We start from the raw sequence: 24,878 nt of genomic DNA, 5'->3' as shown, positions 1-24,878 counted from the left end.
CTTCAGTTCTTATTCTATGTATGTATGCCTTTTGCCAGAATTCCCAAATATTTGTGAGCCAATGGAACTGCAAGAGCATATTATGAGGTATTCTTAAAACAGTTGCCATGGTGGGGAAAATGCAAGATTCCCTTTCACCAATAATGCTTCCAGTTCTCCTCCCCTCCTCGATTAAAGTTAAGGCCACAAGAGTACCATTTTCCATTGATGCCCAGGGGAGCTGACTATTGATTTTCTTGACAAAGAAAGAATTAATACGAGAACTATTAATCCATTTCTGTGTGCATGTGTCCCCCCTCAATATTTTAGCCAAACCCTCTTGCAAATTGTTACCCCTGATGTTGTGTTCTTTGGATGAAAGTCCCTATCCTAGGATGAATTAAACATGAATTCAAACACTTTTTACAATTTATTTAGATTTTCTTTAAAGTAATTTCTATGTAATGGGCTTCTCGGAGCCTTGGAGAATGGCAGTTTCCAAAATATTACAACCACATAACATCTACATATTCTTCCTTCATTGTGAAAATGAATAGTCAGCCCCTGTGTGAATCAATATTTAGTTAGTAAGATGATCAAGAAATTACCCTAATCAACACCGAAATAAGGTGGACACTAAAATAAACATATCCAGGTGCTATGTTTCCTGTAACATAAACAGTTTCAATAAATCTACTTAAAGAAGACTCAGAATCCTGCTAAGGGCTTGACAATTACCTCTGAAAAATAAGGATATGTCCATAAAACAAAGGACTCAATTACAAGCAAGCTCACTGATGCTACTTCCATTATCAGATCTTCTGCAGAGATCTAAACATCACCTAAGTTCAGCATCTGAACACATTCACAAGGATATCACTCACCACCACTATCCTGGAGTCAAAGCCATTACTTGCTCATCATCAATGTCTAGAAAATCTCACTTACCCCTTAAGTGTATTCCAATACACCTATTGGAAGATATAATTTAGAGTTGGGAATAAAAAACCCCAAAGTTTAGTGCTCCCTTTCTTGATCTTTGATAATATGTTATCAAAGAATTGTAACAATGGGACTCTTGTCTCAAAGAAAAATACTACATATAGCAGGCTGGGCTGGGTATTGTTCTGGTAGTACTTGCCCAGCAGAATTGGAATTGTTTGAACTGAACACCTGTGCAGGGTGTTTTGTCTTTATATTCTTATGATACACTTAAACCTTACTCATAAGCCCCAGAGCCATGGAGTCCTTTCTGATCATTTAATAAGATTAATGTTGGCCCTGTGTTTATAGAAACCACCGTACAAATACCACTGTATACCATATAGTACAAATGTACTGTCATTTGTATTTGTCCCCTTCTCCACTTCCATAGTTTTATCCTAAGGTTTTGGCTTTTTCTCCCCGTCTTCATCCCTGAAGTATTAGGATGTTACAAGAGTAAGGGGAGGATTCTGGAATTTCTCATTGAAATGGAGCTGGAATTTATGTATTACCTCACAAACCAATAGTCCCTTTTTTCTTAACAGGATTGGGGGGGGTCTCTTGTCATACTGTTCTTTTTAATTTCTCTGTTAAGAATTGTTGAGTAAGTCCAGCATTTTCCTCCATATTTGGCATCTACTTTGAGGTAGCTCACTTCCTCCTCAGACCTTTGTCCCTAGAATAGGGAACAGTTGGCCCTGATGTGCTCACCTGACCCCTGAGAGCCAATAGAGGAAATTCGCACTATTCAAAAGAGACAATAAAAAAAAAAACCTAGGAAGGAAACAAAAAGACTAGAACACATCTCCTCTAGCAGCCAATACTGAGATAAGCAAGGATCAATACCAGGCAGAAAACAATACTCTAATCAAGGAAACCCAAGGAAGAAGCTATATCCGCACAAAACTGGCAAGGCAAGCTACTATATATAAACAGCAGCAAACCACCAAACCATCACTTGCACTGATGATGCTACTTAGTTAAGTAATGAAACGTCTGCAAGCAAACAACCATGCTCAGAGAGAACTGGGGACTCTACAGTTCAATCCTGAGCTATAGATATTCCCTTCTATAGGTATAAAAGAATCAGTTGTAGCCTTTCTGGTAGCTGGAATAAGCTATCACTTGGTACTGAGCTGTGGTGGCACAGTGGTTAGAATGCAGTATTGCAGGATAACTAGGAGTTCAATCCTGACCAGCTCAAGGCTGACGCAGTCTTCCATCACTCCAAGGTCAGTAAAATGAGGACCCAGATTGTTGGGGGCAATATGCTGTATTGTAAACTGCTTTGGGAAGGCCATAAAGCACTATGCAGCGGTATATATATATGTAAGTATACGTAAGTCTAAGTGCTATTGCTATTGTTATTGGATGAGTTGCTACAAAAGGTATCTAGAGCAATGGCATTCAACTGAAAGCTTTGAGTTTCCTTTTTGATCAATACAGGCCCTCACCTAGCTCTTTTGCTGTTGTTTCTGCTGCCTTAATGAGAAAGGGATTTTATAGTTCTGAAACAGCATATCCATCATTCTTGAAGGACTACTGATATTAGAATCACCTGTTCACCTCTTAGAGGGTTGTTTGTTTATTTATTTGATTGACCGATTGATTAATGTATATGGCCTCCCATTTTGTGGCATTCAACTCTGGGCAGCTAACAGTCTATACAAATCTGTACAAATACAAGCAATAAAAACATAGTGTCCTCCATTTTACCTGTGAAGTTCTGGTGACATTTGATTGCATTCACTACGGCGGTGAAGGAGCTTGCATTGCCTACTTTCCCCAATCTTGGAGACTTTATTTTGATTCTGTTGGCTATGTGGCAAGGGGAGGAGATAATTCCTTTCTTGTGGTAGACTGTATAATCATTCACTCTTTTATTTTATTTTTTTCAGAATTTGGGGTGGAGGAGGGTTGAGAAGGTTAATTCTGTGTCCTGATGCTCCTTCCAGGAACACAGGAAGGAATCCTTTCATGGCTTGGCTTTCTCATGATCAGGGAGTCACCATACAGTATTAACTCTGTCAGTCCAGGGATTGACAACAAAAATATTTCTGCTGCTGTTGCCTTTTTTCCCCCCTAAACCTAAAATATTTTTAATTGACTTACTATTCAAAAAATATATTTAATGATAAAAGTTCACATTCATGAAACCAAAAAACTAGAAAAGCAAACAAATGATAGCCTTAAGCTATTTAATTGTACAAGCAGGAACAAAGACAGCTTATTCAAAACAAGAACAAGCTATTTTAACGTTGGAACATTTTTGTCAGAAAACTAAGCCTCACTATATATATATGTTTATATATGTGTCCCTCTGTGTGTGTGTGTGTGTTTGGTTTTGAGTTAATAGTAAAGATATAGTGAACACAGCTGCATAGCCAAATTGGAAGGATTATAAAATAAATAGGAAAACTGGAACAATTCCCAAAGGCAACTCTAGGAACTACTCATCAAAAACAAAAATATTTTAAAATGTTGATACCTGCCAAATTTTGCTTAGCTGATTTTAAAAGAGGTTAATAGGGTAAAATGAAAGGAGTAGTTTAAAAGGCTTAAGCTGAGGCACAGGCTCAGTTCTTATGCTTTATGCCGAGTGTCGTTCCTTTGGCAAGTGACAAAATCCAAAAGGAATTAGGATTCATCTTGGTAGCATTTTATTTTGCAAAGTGAAAAGTATTTATGTTACATTATCTCGGTATGAAATGTATGGGATGAGGTCACCTTGTGAAGCCTGCAGTAAGGAAAAGAGAAATACAACTTGAGGCTGTTTCTATAAGAAAAAAAAAATCTATTGGTTTCTTTTACAATAAGTTCCTTAGTTGATCTAAAAGACAATTAAATAGGGCTTGCATATATCAGACCTTGAGTTAGAAAACTAATTTTCCAGTCAAAAAAGGAAAACATGAATTCTGTCCAACTGAACAGGAAGAGCAAAGTAATGGAAAAAGCATTTGATGTAGCCCGAGAAAAGGGTTTTCAATATACTTCAACCTCAGTTTATACAACTATTAGATCCAATCTATTCTTTAGATAGTTTTAACCACTGAAAATTCTGGAATCTTTGCTCAAAGCACATGGAAGACCCTAAGTTGGGAAGATTGTAATAGCCATACCACTTCAAAGAATGTATGCATATTTCAATGCTTGTCTATTGAAATGTAAAAAGTGACATGTTAGCTTCGCTTCTTGCCCTGTTGTCCTGATTTCCTAAGGACTTTTAAAAATATGCAGATAGAAAGATGAACATATCTAATCTCCATCAATTTCAGTTACATAGTCCTGCTGAATTTGCAAGCTCATTCTAAAAATTCCACATTTGGCACAAATAAGAACAATTTTTTTTGTAAGAGTTGCAGATATAAAAGATGCTGACAGCAAGCTATAACTTGCAGGCTCCTATTAATCACTATGGACTAAGTCAGCAAGGAATTACACTTGTGAAGAACACATCACATTTAGACTGCAAACTGGTAGGCACAGGTGTGGACATCTGCAAAATGCCATTTATCTTTGTTCCCCCCACAGGCATGCAAAGGAAATGATTGTATTTCCCCTTGTGGAATAATTTTAAATATCTCCTTACCCACTATGGTCTCCATTCAGAAGTCCTGCAATAGTACCAGGAAGTTCGGATTTCAGAACATAAAGATAAGACGACATAGCTGCAAACATAGAACCAAGTATTAGTTGAATGGGATACTGGCCATTCTACATTTGGACTATCAGTTCAGAGTAAAGGGAAGAAAAAGATCTAAAGGTCTCATTGAACCGTGTGGCACCACCAATGTAACCCAATTTTTATCCTTCACGTATTTCTGACAAAGATTCAGACATGTTCATAACCTGAATATATTTGTTTTAGAAGTAAATGAACCGTGAATTGCTCTATCTTTGAATTAAGTCCTAAAGCAATCTTTTCTAACTTGGTGCCTGACAGTTAACTCGGATAAGAAGTTCTACTGGGGATGCCTAGAGTTTCAGATGTGCACATCAAGAGGCATCAGATTAGGGAAGGTTACTTTATGTCATTTATTATTTTATATATTTATTTATTTGATTTCTATAGCTGCCCCTCTCAGTAAATGACTCTGGGCAGCTTACAGTTCAAAACATATACTACTATTAGAAAATTTTAAAACTTTTTAAAACAATAAAAACAGTAAAAAGCATTAAAAACAGTAGAGAACATTAAAACATCTTATTCATTGTTGCTTATACCATATAGATAAAATAGCGCCATTTATTCCTACAAGAGGTAGGGGAATTAAAGATGCAGCTAAAATCAACCTGTGACATTGATAATTCACCATTGAGGGTCATGAGTTATTACAACAGATTCTCTCTCTTCCATCTTTGTCATAATGATGAACACTTTACAAGCACATCAATAACATTTGAGTTTTGTGACCATCAAGATTTGTATTCTTCATTTAATGCCAAGTTTTGTTTTATCATTTGCACTGGAAAACCAAGGCACTTGAAATGCTTGGAAAAATGCTATCCAGATATAAGACAGCTTGTTCATTAAGAAGTTCTTCATGGTTTGTGATAATAAAGTCACACATACTTATGCCTTGTTATTAAATTAAAACAGTAAGTAGCAGCTATAAAAATTTGCAGCCCTGAAATAGTTAAAGATTATATATTGTATGTTGAAGTGCATGAATATGACATCTATAAAAAAGGAATTGTATTAAACCAAAATGCCATGTACCTACAGCAAGGTGAAATTAAAAACCGTTGTGAAATCACTAAATAAGGAAGCATTCATGTATTGATTCACAGAGGTTCTCCAAATCAAGATGACCTTTCCAACTGACAAATCCTTAAGAAGACCTTTCATTTAACTTTGCAATTTGATCCTTTTATTTCCAAAAAAGAAAATACGATTAGGTGTTAGAAGGACACATAAACTGAAAATTGGGAGGATAACTGAAGAGTTATAAAACTGCTGTTTTCTGATGGTGACTAAAAGGCACCAATTAATGCAAAGAGGATTTTAAAAAATAAATAACAGCAAATAAATGTGAAATACTTTTGCTTCAAACCACCTTTCTCTAATGTCCATTAAGCAGCTATATTGTGCATATCTTGAAATGAAAGATCAAATACACCACAACTATTTTTTTAAAGTCACATCAGCCTCTTAAAAAAGGGAAAAAAGCCTTCAACTGATTTCCAGATCAAATTTCCTGCTAATATACAATCTGTCACTCTTTCCCATGCACGTATTTTAGCCTCTGGCTAGTCATTTGATCATTTTTATCCTCTGTTGTGTGATTGACCCTTTTGTTTCCTAAACAACAGAGCTACTCCTTTGACTACCTCTCAAAAAAACCCCAAAACCACCTCAATTTTCTATTATACTCCACTGTCATTATATAAACTAAAATGTTTCTGTTCTACCTCTCATATACAGTGTTCCTTTTTTTTTCTTACAGACAATAAAGGAAATGAATGCCAAATTAATGAATATAATTTTGCCCTTAGGCTTCCTTAAGGATATGTTCCCTTTTGTTGGCTGCTCATGAGCAAATGATACTATTTGGATGAGTGTGTTTTATCCACAGTTTAAATATATAGAATGAATGAATGAATGAATGAATGAATGAATGAATGAATGAATGAATGGTTAAAGCTACTGGGTTGTTGATACTGTTTCTTCGATGCCTTCCGCATCAAGGGAAGGCTTTCACATATAAAGATCACCTTCAAATAATAGTAATAAATTGGAAATAAAATACTGGAAAGCCACTAGTCAGTAATTTGAAACAACATATTCGGAAATAAAAAGTGTAATGAAATGCAAACATTGCATGTTCCTTAATGTTTATTATCCTAAATTATAATATTCACAGCTGCCCTGTCAGTTGCAGAAACAAGATTCAAAAAATAGTACCTGTATGAACTCATTATTCTGCCAATTGAGAAGTAGTCAGAAATTAATTTCCCTTTGTGTAATTTTAAATAATTATCAATGTGTTATTGAAGATGGAATGTTAACCTATAAACTGTACAAATTAGCTCGTTTAAATTGATTCAAAGCTTTTGCCCTTGTAGTTTTTCAGATGGAAGTTTTATAGGCAAATGTTGAACTAGTTCTTATTGGTGCCAGAATGCAGGATCAAATTGTTTGCTTTTTATGTATCTGTCCTCTAAGCTTCACAAAGGTCTGATTTATGTATGATCTTAAATTTGTTTTGTTTGCCCTTGTGTTAGCATATGTAAATCCTTTCACATGCTAATTTAATTTGCTCAACAAACCAGTTTAAAAAGTCTTTGCATAATGCTTAATTCTGTTCCACTCTGTAGATTCATGACATCTTTTACTCTGTTTGCACACATGAGGAGTATCAGTGCTTCTTTATTAGCTTTTAGGACTAGCACACTCCTTCCTTATGTTTTTTCCTAATTCAGCTTTCATTACACAATTACTTTCCAATGTTGTATGGTTGTCATTGAAACCAAGTAATCTAAGTCCTTTTGATGAAAGGTTGAGCAAATGAGGTAAAGATTGCAAATGGAATGTTTGTAGCCCATATATATTCAGTGAGCTTGGTGAAAGCAAAAATCCTACAATTCCCTCATCCCCAAATTCTACAGTTCAGACATGGGAATGTTAAGCCTGTTGCACTTTGCTCCTGGCAATTTTGAATACATTCACCATCTCTCTAATGTTTAGGATCAGTATGTCAAATATGGTATCAATTATGTTTGCTTCCCAACATGGCTCAAGGTCAGAATGTCTGCTTTTCCATATACTATTTAGAATTCTTCTAATTATTTAATTTAGTGCAACTCTCACTAAACTGCCCCAAACTGATTTCACATATAGTACCACAATCCTGCTATATATCTCCTGGAAACTCAGACAACCCTGAAGCAACTTAGTGTGCAATGGTTATTTTTTTCCAATAATAGAATTGGAGGTGGGGGGTGGGGACTTCAAGGCTGCAACAAGGAGCTTATTTCCACAGATCAGAAACTGACATGTAGGCACAGGTTGTAATTCTGTTTCTGACCCTATGAGCTACCAGCATGGTTCACTATAACAAGAAACTTCTATTAATTGACTTGGGTACTCCAAAGAGAAAGTGTAATAAAACATCTATTACGATTTAAATAACAACAAACTTGAACCTAACTTTGAAGGACTATTCTCTTGGGCTACTAAACCGATGTAACTTAACTTTATTTGTTAAAGTTTGGTATTTATTTATAAAGGATCATTCCAAGTCAAGTGATCTGATTTCAGAAAAATGCCCAGCTCGACCATCATGGATTTCGATGAAATTTGATATGAACATGCACACACGTCCCCAATGAACATTGGTAAAGTGTTACGTGTGCCGATGCAATACTTGCAGAGATATAGTCATTTGTTTGACCCCATACCACAGCCTTCTACAGTATGACTCTGAGGTTTCAGCAAATTTGAGACATAATATCTCCGGCAATATTTCGTTGAGAGAAACAAAACTTGGCCATCTTGTACAACTTGTGCTCTATTAAACAAAATAATAAAAACATTCTCATGAGCAATCTCCATCTAGATAATTTGTAGCAAAGTTCACCGAAAATTACTGCGACTTGAAAAAAGGTTAAAGTTTGGCGTCTTATATCTCTGAAAGGAAAGGTATGAGAAATGTGAAATTTTGTGCATAGTAACTTAGCAACACAAAATTGTTGAATATAAAATTTCATTCTCCTACTGCTTTCCAATAGTTCACAAATTAAGTGTAAAGGTGACAGTTTTTGTAAAAACACCAAAAATAGGGTATTTTCAGACCTCCTGGAAACTCTGTTAAATCATTCTCATTAGAAAGTGCACGTTTCAAACCCCCTAAAAAAGAATGGTTGGTGTTTCATCTCTGATGTATAAATCCTAAAAATAAGGACAAAGTTGAGGACGTCGGTACGGCAGCGTCACATTCAATCTATTATTGTTTTGTCTTGTTTTATATAGACATCATTACTACTATTTTATTGCATTGGTCCATGGTGACATTGTCACTACCAGTTCAGGCACTTGACCCAGCAACCTCATCACCATAGGGGGCATGCCTGATAGACATGCAATACCAGCCATGGGTGGGTTTCTTGGTTCAGGATCCCAAGCCTGTAGTTTGGTTTCTTCCTCAAGGTTCCAAAGCCTTATGTGGGTATCTGTCCGGTTCCCAAGCCAGCAATTGGGCAGCTTATCCTAGGTTCCCAAGCCTAAAGTGGGTATCTTATATGGTTCCCAAGCTGAAGTCCATACTGTTCGTATGAACTGCCAAATTCCAATGATCATTTATTTATTATTGAATTTACATTCTTTAGTGTCGCTTCTGGGAATTGATACTGTCGACCTGACGATGTAACTGAAGGCACTGGAAGCACACAAATAAGATGTGGTTCTGGAACCCAACAAACATCTTGTCTTTCAGGCCAATAAAATGAAAGAGCAGGGCCTCGCGGATGCATAAATGTTACCAACGCATCATTTTGTTTGATCGAAATTTCCACGACGTTGCCTACTTACCATTTTTCTCATAAATGCAGGCAACATAACAACCAGGAAATATGTCGGCCAATTTTAATTTCGGATTGATGGTATTGGACATTTTGGCCACAAAGTTAATTGTGTCATTTTTATTTATTTTTTTCATTTTATATCCAATTTATATACCGCCCTTCTCCCTGAGGACTCAGGGCGGTGTACAGCCGAATAAAAACATAAATTACAAACATTAAAATAGTATTAAAAGAATATATATAAATTTGGCCCCGTAATTTAAGAACAATAACAAACCCATTTAAAACATTTAAAAAATTAAGAAAAAAAAGTTAAGCCAGCCCGGCTTGCTGAAAAAAGAGGGTTTTAAGGGCACGGCACTGAGGTCTTGGATTCTCCTTATCTCTGGGGGCAGTTGGTTCCAGAGGGTGGGTGCCCCCACAGAGAAGGCCCTCCCCCTGTGGGGTCACCAGCCTACATTGTTTGGCTGATGGCACCCCGAGGAGGCCCTCTCTGTGGGAGCACACAGGTCGATGGGAGGCCGTCGGTAGCAGCAGGCGGTCTCGAAGATATCTAGGTCCTATGCCATGGAGCGCTTTAAAGGTGATAACCAACACCTTGAAGCGCATCCGGAAGACCACTGGGAGCCAGTGCAGCTCACGCAGCTCATGTGCAGCTCACGCAGTGCAGCTCACGCAGCTCACGCAGTGCAGCTCACGCAGCTCACGCAGTGCAGCTCACGCAGGAGCTGCACTTTGAAACTTTGCTGACAGAAATCGAATTTGAATCAACTGGCACAAACTGGTGATGATCTCTTGTGCCAGCTATTGTGCTGCTAACTTTCCATCTTTCTTCTTGCAGCATCCTGATTTCTTAGATTTCTTCCTTTGGAACCTATATATATTTAAGTCCGTGAATGTTTCACCATATGATTTTGTTTCACCAAATCACCATGCAATGGAGTTGGCGGCACGACTAAACGTTTGGCTGCTCAAGCCAGCCTCCAGTGACCATTAACCAACCAAATACTAACACCGACAGATCTGTTCAACTTTTGCGACAGAAACATTCACCTACTGCTTTCCAATAGTTTACAAATTGAGAGTAAAGGTGACAGTTTTTGTAAAAATGCCAAAAATAGGGTATTTTCAGCCCCCTCTTAAAAAGAAGACCTTCTGGAAACTTTGTTAAATCATTCTCATTAGAAAGAGCATGTTTCAAACCCCCTAAAAAGAACCCCCCCCCCAAAATTTTATATTCGACAACCTTGTGTTGCTAAGTTATTACGCACAAAGTTTCACGTTACTCATACCTTTCCTTCCAGAGATATAAAAAGCCAAACTTTACCCTTTTTTCAAGCCACAGTAATTTTCGGCCAACTTTGCTACAAATTATCTAGATGGAGATCGTTCATGAGAATGTTTTTATTATTTTGTTTAATAGAGCACAAGTTGTACAAGATGGCCAAGTTTTGTTTCTCTCAACAAAATATTGCCGGAGATATTATGTCTCAAAGTTGCTGAAATCTCAGAGTCATACTGTAGAAGGCTGCAGTATGGAGGTCACACAAATGACTATATCTCCGCAAGTATTGCATCGGCAGACGTAACACTTTACCAATGTTCATTAGGGACGTGTGTGCATGTTCACACCAAATTTCATCAAAATCTGTAATGGTCGAGCTGGGAGCCCCAGACCACTTGACATGGAACGACCCTAAAGCAGTGATGGTTTTATTTACGATTTCCTCCTTCATGGGAGCATGAAAAATTGTGTCACTGTTTAAGAGCCATTTGAATGACTAGATAACCGAATAACAGAGTTGGAAAGGACCCTGGAGGTTTTCTAGTCCAAGCCCCTGCTCAAGCAGGAAACCCTATACCATTTCAGACAAATTGTTGTTGAATCTCTTCTTAAAAACCTCCAGTGTTGATGTATAGATGAGTACAAAGTATGAGTAGAGATAAGTCCAGTGTAGATGAGTAGAGGCATCATTTTTTCAGACTAGTGGAGAATACCATCTCCATGGTTCTTCCAGGACATGCCTATCTAACTTTCTCTTTTAGAGGTTATCATACAAGAGAATCTATTGTGGTTGATTAAACAGTAAGGAAGACTTAATAAATAAAATGGGAATAGTAAATGCATAGGAGAAAATATAAACTAAAGCCAAGTGAAACCAAATATGCATTTTTGAACTTTCACTAAGTCCAAAGTTTAGATTTTACTAAACTCAGAATAACGATAAACCAAATCCATAATACAGAAGCTCATGGAAAAGGGAGTGTTGAGAGAGTTACTAAAAATGAAGATAAAATAAATACAAATGGAAGAAATAAATGGAGGACAGAAGAAGCTAATGTGTCTGTAGAAAAAGCTTGATGAAAATCAGAAAATAAAGCAACAAAAAAGGAGATATAGGAGACTGAAAGAGGGACAAGTCACAAAGTAATAGCCTGGAAGAGTAGAAGAATATCAGCAAAGTTCATGCTTAGAACTACTAAGGCCTGCAAAAATGCTAAGAACAGCAAAAAGGTTTTTGTTTTTCCTGATATTTGCCAAAAAAGGAACAAGAAAGAAGTTAAATATAACTCAGCAGTGTGATGTGGTTGCAAAAATATAATTACAGACTGCATCAACAAAAGCATGGATCCAAGTCATAGGACATAACAGTTTTATTCTGTATTGGTCAAATCTGCGCACTACTTTTTCAGAAGGATTCAGATAAACTAAAACAGATTTGAAGAAGGGCAATGAGGGATTAAAAGAACTGGGATTGCTTAGTCTTGACAAGAGAAAATGAGGGAATATAGGAGAGCATTCTTCAAATACCTGAAAGAATATTAGGCACATGATTGAGATCTGCTCTCTGCTATGTCAGAATTCAAGGCATAAAATAATGGTCCAATGTGACAAGAGAAATTCCAACCAAATGTTAGGAAAAAAATGTAGCAAATGACCAGGCTGAGTCCAAGGAAGGGGTCAAGCACATCATCAATCTTGAGCCCCTTCGCGCCCATAAGAGATCTATGTCCTGCCCACCTTGAATTCCTTTAACTCTTATCTACTACCAACTTGCTTTGACTGTTAATTGTTCAGATTCCTGTAGAGAGTGTTAGCATGCAATAATCCTGCATTCGTTTAAACCATCTTGGTTCCAGATTACTGGCACCTGGCATAAACCTTTCCAAAAATAAGAGCAGTTCAACAATGGAATCGATTACTTGGAAAATATTAGATTCCTATGCTGAATAGTCTGAATGGCTCCTTCAAAATCTATGAGTCTATCAGTATTACTTTTATCATCATCATAGTTACCATGATCATCACTACATATACATAAACTGGCTCACATCTGTACTTAACAGCAATTGTCAACTGGGGAGAAATAGCAGCAATCGAGATTTTGGAAGGAGGAGAAAGACTGAGTTTGTTATCAGGGTAAGGATCAGAAGTATGTCAATTACATTCATTCATCTTCATTACAGAAATTGTAATCTAGGTTTTATTGGTAGAATTTATGCATGTATATAAGAGGAAATATTGCAAAATGACTGGAATCACATGAGTATGTAGGTTTGGGTGTTCTTCAACATCTTCATAAATGATCTAGATGAGAGGACAGAAGGAGAGATCATCAAATTTAAGGATGATACCAAGTTGGTCAAATTGCTAACACTTTGGAAGATAGATTCAAGATGCAGAAAGATTTTGACAAACTTGAGCACTGGGTCCTAACTAACAAGATGCACTTCAGTGGTGAGAAAAGTAACATCCTACATCTACGCAGGAAAAATCAAATGCACAGGTGTAAAATATGGTACCTGGCCCAGCAGTAGAAACTGGAGACAGGGATCCAGTGTCCTAATAGAAGATTAAATTTTATTTTATTTTATTTTTTTAATTTGATTTATATGCCGCCCTTCTCCAGAGACTCAGGGCGGCTTACAAGGCGTTAAGCAATAGCCTTCATACTTTTGTATATTTATACAAAGTCATCTTATTGCCCCCACAATCCAGGTCCTCATTTTACCTACCTTAGAAAGGATGGAAGGCTGAGTCAACCTTGAGCCTGGTGAGATTTGAACTTGCAGTAATTGCAGGCAGCTGATGTTAATAACAGTGCTTTAGTCTGCTGCGCCACCAGAGCAACTGTGAGCCAACTGTGTTCTGCAGCTGCCAAAAAAGCCAATTCAGTCCTACACCCAAGATCACAAGAAATGATAATGTTGCTTTATGCTACACTAGTGAGGCCACATTTAAAATTATGGTCACAACAATAGAAAAAAAGATGCTGAGACCCTGAGGGCAGAGAAGAGCCACTAAGAAAATAAGAGGTCTGCAGTATAAGTCATATGAGGAACAGTTATTTCTGGTCTAACAAAGAAAAGAATTAGAGATGACATGATAACTGTCTTCCAGTACATGAGGAGCTGCCACAGAGAGATGGGGGGTTGTCGACTTATTCTCCAAAGCTCCTGAGAGTAGGACAAGAAGCAATGGATGGAAGCTTGTTAAAGAGAGCTCTTTTTAGCTCCATCCTGGAGCTAAAAAGAAACTTCCTCACAATGAGAACAATTAACCAAGGGAACAGCTTGCCTCTTGGAGTTGTGGGTATTCTATTGCTGGAGGTTTTCAAGAAAATATTGGGCAGCCATTTGTCCAGGATGGAATAAGAATTCCTGCCCTGGGCAGGGGGATGGACTGGAAGACCTCCAAGGTCCCTTTCAGCCCTATGATTTTATGATTCCATGATTTTATGTAAGAATAGTAAAACAAATATAAACTTCAGAAGAAGATGCATTACTTTGCCATCAGTTTGCAGAATGCTGACACAAAAAAGCAGTTTTGGTTTTCAAAGTTTCACAATCATACAGTTTTCCCTAATTACTGTCCACAAATAAAAGATCGATGCCAGCATTTCAATTTGGTGACAAAAGGAGGGTATATGTCTAACATTTAAGGAGTTGTCAGAGAGTTCATGCGAGTCTCTTTCTTTACTGAAGTGTTTCCAAGACCCCTTTAAAAATATCTGAAGTGTGGAAAGAATGAACTGCATTCCCTCTGGTTAGTTGTTTCTCACCAATTGGTTTGGTTCATAATGTTTATGAAACAATCTAAGAAAGCACAGCACAGAATTTTATTTCAGCAAGAAGCCATATGAACATTTTAGACTCTAATACTCCTATTGTCAATCATATGGATATTTAATTTGCAAAGTGATTTGCCCTCTCTGTGATTGCTCCAATGACTCTGTGAGAAAGAGAGTTCTATTCTTTGACACCTGGGGAACTATAAAGTTGAACTATATTTACTTTTCTCGATTCACTGATCAAACAAATGAGATTCTCTATCTTAAGATCCTCTTGTTAGTCCAAACAAAATCCATGGAGCTGAACCTAGATAGAAATGTTCTTTACATGGACAAACTAACAAACAATCTTGACTCCGCAGGATTTGGAATGCTATATCCTTTGCATTATTCCAAATAATACTGAACGTATAACCAGTTAGATCCCAAACTCAGAAATATCTTTAATTAAATCATCTAACCTTAGTCTACATAATTTATACAGATTGAATAATGCAGCCTATAACCAAGCTTTTTTAAAAAAAAATATGACCCCCTCCTTAAAATACAATTCTAAAAACATCCTGGACTACTTACTACATTATAAAAGAAAAATACAACAAGTCTTAATGGTTCCAAATTGTTCAACTAGCAGATGTCAAACTTGCCTCAATTAAAACAGAGCTGGAAATCCTCAATTTAAAACAGTAAGGTAATTAGCTTTCTGGCCAAACATAGCTTCTGCTGATGGGGTAAGCACTCAAATTAGTCTAAATCTCTCTGTAAACATTCAATAGTTGTGGAAAATACAGAAGGTTTTTCAAAGATTAAATTAGGTCGACCTCTACCAAGAAACGGATGCCTCATGGCAGAGATTGGTGATGTTTCCTCTTAAGTGCTTGTTTATTTCATATACACTTGCAATTATGTACTGTGGAGAGAAAAAAGCTCTACTTGCAATTTTCATCAGTGTTTGTCTAATTCTTTGAACTAGTGTTTTATAAAATGTGTTACATGAAAAAAAATGTGTTTTAAGAACTGAGGGGTTAGATCCATTTCAATATTACTCTACACCATGCTTTGTTGGTCTTCCAGTCTTAGTATTTAAATGAAGTATTTTAAATGTACAATATTAATTAATTCCAACATTTCTCCTCTCTTCTCCTATTCTAACTTACCATATAAATCATAAAACTTACCAAACTTTGTCTTCCCCCAAAAAATATATGCCATTGTAATGGCAAAGGGGATAAGCAAAAAAAAATCAATATCCTTCAATTTACAAAAGCTTTTCTTGTTATCCTAAGGACAATTTTCTTTGTCTGTACGACCTGGCAAAGATTATCTGCATGGACAAGATCAAAAAATCAAGATGGTGGACACAACAATGCAACTGAAATCCCACCAATAATACTGGTATCTTAGCAAAGCAATAAAGTCTATTCAGCATTATTTTTATATGGAGCAAAAGAAGACTAGTCATAAAGTAAGCCAGTGTTTCTCAATCTGAGCAACTGTGAACTTGAACTCCTAGAATTTCCTAGCAGCATGCTCTGCCTGACAAGCCAGCACTCAGTTTCTCAAGATGGAATATGATCTACCTCCATATGATCTGCCCCAGCCCCCCCACACCATCCCCGGGGATTATGACCCACAGTTTAAGAATAATTAACTCAGGGCAAAGCTTCTAAAAACATTCTGGAAATTTGGACGGATTTGTATGGAAATGATAAGGACCATCAGTTAAATAAATGCCCTTTCCCATCATTTTTTGTGAGAGGCATTTATGAGAATGCTTTTTCCAATGTATTTGGCTGCAATTGTATATGCCTTTCTATCGCATCCATCTTAAAGGCCATTTTAAACTAAAATGTTAATGCAAAGTTAAATATTTATTTGATGCACCCCATGCCATATACTAATAACACCAATGAAAAACATGCTGGTTGAAGTTATTTTTCGATACAATCTGAGAATACTAAAATTTTCAGATTAGAAATTGGCTCACTAACAATGGACACAAAGGGGAAGCTGATGTAGCAAGTAGGCTCCGAATGCTAACTATGGGAATACTATAGAAGGCAACCAGATAGATTTCTAGGCTGGCAAAAGTTCATAGATCACAGTTTGAGAATCTCTGGTTTAGAGGTCTATTGAAATCAGCTTGTTTCCCTTAAGCATATTTAGATTTAAAAAGCTATCATTCATTCCTCCTTTTGATCGATAGTTTTAATTAGTGCATTTTATTATTATTTTTCAAGAAGAACTTGCTTTACCCCTTTCACCTCATGTGATTACTGAACAAACATTGCACACAGCAAGAGATCTATTAAATAGCTGATACATCTCCAAATATTCTTATATATGACCACAAGCTTCCTCTCCCCACCTCCCATTGCAAATCTGTCAGCTTTGTAATGGTTTCCGCAGACCTGCCAGCTGAAACCAGGTTCATTTCAAATAAAACACTGAAGTCCATAATTATGCAGGAGCAAATTAGTATGCCGAATTTCTACGCTTCCTTGCACATACATATTTACAAGAACATCTGCAGGACATTTTACATGAGAAAGGCCAAAGGGGACAGACTATGCCACTTCCTTTTCCTTTAGAAAACACCAGTAGGATGTAAATATATTTGCAGTCATAAATATGAATGCAGCCAATCTATTTTCATTTAATTTCAAAAAAAATTAATATTTTCAAACATTATTTGAAATATAAAGTTAATGAAATAAATGTAAAGTCTAATTTTCATATTCCAGGTAATTGTTCTACAGTTCAAATTGGGAATATGCTAGAGTTACTACTAACTTATCATTCATATATATTATATAACAGAATTAAGGATTGTTTAATGTATGTTCTCTCTGAAGGACACTCAGTATTTTAATGCCTAGAAGGCTTCTCCTTACCTCCAATGTTCTGTATAATGATTGTACTGGCCACAATAACCTGAGAAAACAGTAGATCAGTTTAAGGAAAAAAAAAAACATTCCTTGCTGGATATAAATCATGTATTTAAAAACTCATAAGAAGTTGTTGAATTAAGAAACAAGCTAGATATAGCATGGGTTTTTAAATGTATTTTAGAACTATGATTTTAAAAAATGGAAGAATAAATTAAGATGATTTTTAAAGTATTGTACAATTATAATCAGAAGACTAACTGTTACAGGTTTATATACTGTATTTTACATCCACTACAATGAAAGAGATATTTGTATGCACAGCTAATGACAATTTTAAATTTTCTTTCACGATGAACAAGTTGTTAACAGTCTCTATAATTATATGGGAAAGCGACGTAAGAAAATTCTATTCTTTCTAAAAGTGCAAGAACAAAAATGAGGGGAGTGTTGGGGGAGTCATAAACAAAGACATTCTCTTATGTGTACAAAATTCCATGTAAATACAGGAACTCTGTAGAACTCTAAAGTATGCTCTAGTCTAGTGTAATAAAACTTTATCTTTGCTTTTTTGAATTTTGGCATATTATATATGCAAGAGGAGTTTGGAAATTACCTTCCCAGGGGAACCAAATGCAAAGAGACCAAGATCTTCATAAGATGTGACAGCTACAAAAAGGAAACAAACAATTCACAATACATATTTACTGTTATATTACATATAATTAAGGCATTCCTATAAAGTAAAAACTTTAATTTTCATAGATCTATCCTTTTTAAAAAAAAAAAAAAAAATCCCATTGCACCAGACCTGGTGTGTTTTTTCTATTTATTATACATTTGGAGTAAATGTATATTTAAACCTGTATTTAACATGATAAAGATCACTGTTTGCATGTGGACTACCCTTATATCAATTTATCACTTCAGATCCATTATTAAAGTCATATCAATATTCAATCATTAACAATGATACCTTTATTATTATTAAATAATAACATCTGCCTATTCTAGATGTTGGGAAGGACTCAACAGGTGGTCAGAAATGCTAAATTCAACTCTCATTGGGTGAATAATAATAATGATGATAATAATAATAATAATAATAGTAGTAGTAATAATAATAATAATAATAATAATAATAATGACTTTTATCCTTTCTATATCCTAACAAGATATATAATAAATTCCTAAATACAAAATAGCATACCATTCTATTTACTCGTGTTGTAATCTTTTCCAAAAAACATGATCTGGGGAAAACATTTTGTAAGTATAACGTGAAGAAAATTCCATTTTTTTTTTGTTAAAGTGGGGTATCAGGAGCTATATTTGTGAGTTTTTTCAATGCAAAATACAATTTTATAAAAATTTGTGTGTATGTATCTATGAATAAATGAAAAATTCTTCAGGCATTTTAGGCTTAATTAGCAAAGACCACTAGTTCCTTATTTGTGTCTCTAAACCTAAACTACTGAAATTTAATAGCTTGATTCTGGTCTTTCTTTTTTTTTTTTTAAGGAATAATAACTAATAAGGTCTGAGCTCCAATATGAGCTAAGTTTCCAATAAGCTTAACACATTAATTTTACTTTAAAAGAAAGGCATTTCCCTCCCCCAAGGAAAAAAAACCCCAAATATGGTTTTTTCTTTTCTTTTCCTATACGGTACAATCACTTGGAAGCCAAAACAAAATAAATTCCTCGTTTTAAAAATTAGGAGACAATAATTGTTACAAGATAGAAGCACAACTGTTGACATAAGTAAAAAAAAAGTGCTTTATCCCAACAAAAACCAATTTTGGGGAGAGCAGCATGTTTCAGTATCAGCTCTGAAAACATTCAAGTTAATTGAATGTTTATTACGTATACTATACACGTTAACATATTCTAAAAATTATTTTACATACGGTACATGCTTTCCTATCATATATTCCTTTTAGGACTAAACAACGTCATTCAAAACATAGAAAGGAAATGAGAAATGGTAAGACAAATACATTAAAAGCTTGAAGTAAGAAATATAGATTACACTGGTATCCCTTAACCTCAGTAACTTTAAGATATTTAGACTTCAATCCAAAAATTCTCCAGCATGCTAGCTTGAGAATTCTGGGAGTTGAAGCCCATATCTCTTAAATTGATAATGTTGAGAAACAATGCTTTGCACCAACACCATCAATTTACCCCTCAAATGTACTATCACATTTATACATAATTGCATACATTGCCTTTTATAAGTTAATAAACTTATACCTTAGAAAATAATTTTCATTGTATATGAAACTATGTTTATGAAACTAATATATGAAACATTGTTGTGAAGCTAACAACAATTTTATTGAACATTTCATTTATTCCAGAACAAGGAAACATTTTGCCAAATTAATTTTTTATGCCACTCAGAGTCACTTTTTGTGTGATGGGCAGCCATGTAAATATAATTAATAAACAATTTTTTTAAAAAAAAAATGGGACAAATGGCTCCGAACTTCATATCTTGGGTACAAATCTTTGAGAATGAATTGCAGTGATAGCCTGCCATTGTAAAACTGCTGCTATTTATTTTGGCATTTTTTCTTGTATTGTCTCCTGTTAGGTATCCTCAGAAGCAAAATAAATCAGAAGCAAATCTTCTGGCATCCATTGGAGCTTGTTCCCAAGTTTAGCCTGCTCAATATTGCAAAATCAAGGAAATAAATACAAGGGATTTAATATGCCTATTTTTTTTTCATCAAGAGGCCTATTACACAGGCAATTTTTGCCAGCATTTTAGTAAAAGCATTTTCAGACTGGTCCACCAGACACAGTTAAGCTTTCAACATGATTGTTTTACTGTTGCTTTTATTGATTAGCTGTAATTTTAAAATGTGTTTATTGCACATTAACTGCAGGTTTAATTTTCTAAATATTGTAGAGGGAAATATTTATGGAGAAGCAATCGATTGAATAAATAATAATTTACATATAACAATAAGACCTTACCTCTTGAATATTTAAAAGTGCAGATCAAATGGAGAATAGAAGGAAGAGCCTTTGAGAACAACCAAGGAAAAGTTGACTAGTCAGAAATAGCTACAGAGAACCAGAAGTATGAAGAAGAGAAGAAAACAAAACATGAAAAAAACCCTGTTCCATAGAAAAGTAAAGGCACAGAAGTCCAGAAATTAAAACTGAAACAGGACAGAACAGTATGATAAGATAGCCAGTAACAACTGGGAAAGCTGAATGAATGAATTGCAACAATAGAATAATTAAAATAATCCCAGACTGTTTTCTCTCTACTATCTCTGACACAGGGACAGATAAATTAAAAGGTCTTCAGTGAAGAAGAGCTAAGTTCAAAATGTCATCCAAAGTTAACCAGTGGCTTGGTATGACTGTGAGTTTTGGTGTTTTTAAGCTTTGCTTGTAGTGTCATGGCAGTTGTGATAATTACCCTCTCACATTTGGAGGTGAGGGCAGAAAAAGATATTGTGAGATAGTTTGCACATTCTATTGATCTATTGTCATAGTTTGGTTAGAACCGCTATAGATTCTTCTTCTGTTGTTTACTGTTTTTTCATATAAATGTCCTACAAATTCCTCTAGCCTTCTGATTTAATTTAATTTAATTTAGAGGAATTTAATAATCAGAGTGCTGATTAGCATAATTTTAAAGCACTAGAGATTCTTGTAAATAAGCAGCATCTTTTATTTTTATATTGAGATCCCAACTGTACAGTATTTCACTATATCCCTTCCATCTAATTTAAATCAGTTAGTGTTTTTCATTAGTGTACTCCTGAATTCAGAGATACTTTGTAAATAGTTGCCATGATTTTCTGTTTCTTTCTTTGATATTTTTTTATAGATGTTGAAATCCTGCTCCTTGTCTTTTCTGATTACTGATACAGTATTCTTCATTAAATTCCTTCTTGAGAATTTTGCTTTCTTGGCTTTGGCTTCTTTAGAAATCTTTTTTCAGAGTCTTCTTTAACGACGTTTTTCATTTCATTGCACAGTTTCTCTGGTTCTTTATCAGTGACACTCAGGACTTCCTAGTGATTCTATATTTTGTAGCTGTATGCACAGAAGCATATGGAAACCTTTTTTTGTTCTAGCTTGATTTAAAACTTGCCCACAAGCAGTTCATGATCTGTTCTATAATCAGCATCACACAATTTGTTTGCTAACATACCTCAGTTTTTCTACCTCCTTGTACCAATAACACATCCAGTTTAATTTCTGTGTGCTCCATCTGGCAATGTACGCTTAAGGGGTCATTTTGAAGAACATGTTATCAATGAAGAGCTAATTGGATGGGCAGAAACTGATTTTCATTCTTAACTTCTGTTTTCTAGGCCATACAATCCAATTGTATTTTCCTGCACACTCTTTCCAACTTTGGTAGTCCTATCACTAACTGCAACACAGCACATCTTATTTGCACGTTCTGTTGCATCAGTAGTTAGACATAAACGTGGATAACCATATTAAATTATCATACCCATCTTATTGTATAACTAGTCCAAAAGTTGTAGTTAATGTTTCAGCTCATTAATTGCATTGTACCCAAGTATTTTCTTTGCTATATGCGGTATATAGCAAATACTGTCACTGAAAACAACTGTTTATTTTTGTGTCCTGAATAAATAACAATATGATCTTCTGACCAAAAGTGTCAAAGTTCTATCCATTTTAATTCATTGATGCATAAGTTACCATGTACAATTGATTCATTCACTTTTCACTGGAGTTTTCATGCTTCTTACAGTCCATGTTCCTGTTTCATTTTGTCTTTTGCAGCTTCAGATTTTCTTCTCTTGTATGTCAACATCATCAACTAAACATCCAGAAGGCTTTAATCTAGCTTGTAATAAAGTTACATTATTTTACTTGGAAATATCTGTAACTCTTCTTCAGCAGCAATGTACGCCATTTGATGGGGGGAGGGGAGCTATCATTCGGTATCATTAGCAAAAACCCAATGAATAATCAATTAAAGAACTATGAAGACAATAAGGTAATAAGGTTTCCCTTGCACATATGTGCTAGTCGTTCCCGACTCTAGAGGGCGGTGCTCATCTCCGTTTCAAAGCCGAAGAGCCAGCGCTGTCCGAAGACGTCTCTGTGGTCATGTGGCCGGCATGACTAAACGCCAAAGGCGCACAGAATGCTGTTACCTTCCCACCAAAGGTGGTCCCTATTTTTCTACTTGCATTTTTACATGCTTTTGAACTGCTAGTTGGCAGAAGCTGGGACATGTAACAGGAGCTACTTGGGATTCGAACCGCTGAACTATCAACCTTTCGATCAACAAGCTCAGCGTCTTAGCCACTGAGCAACCACATCCCCTTATGAAGACAATATTGGAAGGGAATTATCAACTGTCTCAGATAAAAGGAAAGAGACACTTTTTTAAAAAAAGGACCTAAGTTTTCTGGACTTTATACTACTAACTTCGCATTCACACTTACACAAAAGACATGCCCCTCTATGTCTTTTCTTCATATTTCATTTTTTTTCAACATAGCTCTACTTGTATAGCTATAAACTTCTGAAATTCAGGTAAAAATTTGTCCAAGACAGGGATTGTTTTTATTTGCAATGTACATGACATCTAGCAAGCATGTTTAGCTCCTTTCTAACCCAGAGCAGAAAATATAGTTTCTAATTAAATTTTAAAGAAAAGATGTGATAAGAGCATTGTCAAAATGCAGCAAATCCTATTTTAAGGACCATCCATGTTAAAACAGTTCTGAAGCACATACATAATCCTATCACCTCACTGAATGAATATATTAAATAAGAACAAAATTCAGAACTTGTTCTTGAAAATATTTCAGAAATAGACTTAAAACAAAAAGTGTATCTTGATTTATAAAGATAAAGTATTTTTCATCAGATATATAATCAACATTAATAATTTATAGTCTTGGTAAACAACAATTCAGGCAAACTATGTGGATGAATGGATAACATCATCATCATCATCAATTACAGAGATATATCCATACAGTTTTCTTGGCAACAATAATGATGTAATTTGCCTTGTGGGTGGGTGTGGGTGTATGCATATGCATGTATATATGTATGTACATATGAATATACATATATCGGTAGCCAGGTTTTTGCAACAGTGTCACCATCTAAAGAGGCTACTGACCCTCGTAGTAATGTTATAAGGTTATAAATTATTTGCCTGTATTGCATAGACTATTCTAAGGATGTGACTAGTGAAATGTAGATTGTAAAATCTGAATATATTTCTATTTTGCCTCCACTAAAGACTTATGCTTTATACAAACACTAAAGATTTATACAAAGCTCCTTAAAATTATATAGCATTTTTACTTACCAGTGTAAATGCACATAGTAAGCAACAGAAATATAGAATAAGATGCAAGGGTAGCAACAATTAACATCAGCATACTAGAACAAAAAGAAAAATAATGAATGTCAATGTCATCAATCATTGTTTCCCACTAAAATAGAGAGTTGAAAAGCTACATTTTCCCCCAAACAACCAAGAACAAAAAAAAAATCATAAGACATATTTCCTCGTTTTGTATCTGAAAAGATAGAATATGATGCACATGACTGCTAATTCCTTTTTCCATGTTCTGCTTTTTCTGATATTTAGCAACTTTTTATGACTCATTCAAATCTAGCAAAAATGACAAATGACAAAGTGTATGTTGTTACAACATACACTTTGATAACATTTAAAGTATTTTAAATGATTGTATTTTATCTTTGTGATGAGCAGATACCAATGAGCAGAGGAACAATAAATATCAGCTATATGTTTGCTCACTAATCATCACAGTATCTGGCTCTAGCTGTATAAACCTTGAGCGGCAAAGTAAATCATAATTCCCAAGCCCCCCCCCCAAAAAAGTGTTTTCAATATGCATCCATCAGAACAAATATTTGTGCAATTTGGACACATAACTGAAAACTGATATGCCAAAACCTGATTTTTACATAGGTAATTACAGAACTTTAACTTTGAATGTTTTAGTGAATAGAATATGAAGAAGGACTTTTCTACATTAAGAAGGCCCCAGATACAACGTTTTGCATTTCTAATTAAAATGATGATGGCCTCCTTCAGTCACATAGAAGAGTATTTATTTTTATTTATTCAATTTATATGCCGCCCCTCTCCGAAGACCCAGGGCGGAGTACTTGGAGTACCCAGAGTACTTGGGCTAGCACTGCCAAATCAGACTGAACTGGATTTATTCATTACACTAAAATATAATCTGATTGATTTGCTATCGCTGTAGGGGAAAAGTTATGATTATTTGATATATCTGCAAGGCTGAATTGGTTCATTCAATAAACCATATTTCAACAATGTGAATACAAAACTGATTTCTGTACTACAGTTGCAGAATATAGGACTTCTGATAAAATAAATCCCTACACCAATTTATTTATTTATT

At 35.3% G+C, this 24,878-nt stretch overlaps 1 protein-coding gene across 1 annotated transcript in view; it reads right to left on the bottom strand.

The window, feature by feature from the left end:
• Positions 1-24,878, bottom strand: part of SLC38A6 (solute carrier family 38 member 6) — a 46,577-nt gene that overhangs the window by 18,816 nt on the left and 2,883 nt on the right. The window contains exons 3-6 of the mRNA XM_034433541.3: positions 23,786-23,859; positions 18,063-18,115; positions 17,453-17,492; positions 4,553-4,631 (exon numbers count right to left, since the gene is read on the bottom strand). Coding sequence (XP_034289432.1) covers positions 4,553-4,631; positions 17,453-17,492; positions 18,063-18,115; positions 23,786-23,859 — 246 coding nt within the window. The remainder of the gene's footprint in view (positions 1-4,552; positions 4,632-17,452; positions 17,493-18,062; positions 18,116-23,785; positions 23,860-24,878) is intronic.

This window comes from Pantherophis guttatus, chromosome 1 (genome assembly GCF_059756535.1).
Source record: "Pantherophis guttatus breed Tessera chromosome 1, ASM5975653v1, whole genome shotgun sequence".
NCBI lineage: Eukaryota > Metazoa > Chordata > Lepidosauria > Squamata > Colubridae > Pantherophis > Pantherophis guttatus.
This window is presented reverse-complemented; position numbering and strand designations above follow the sequence as displayed.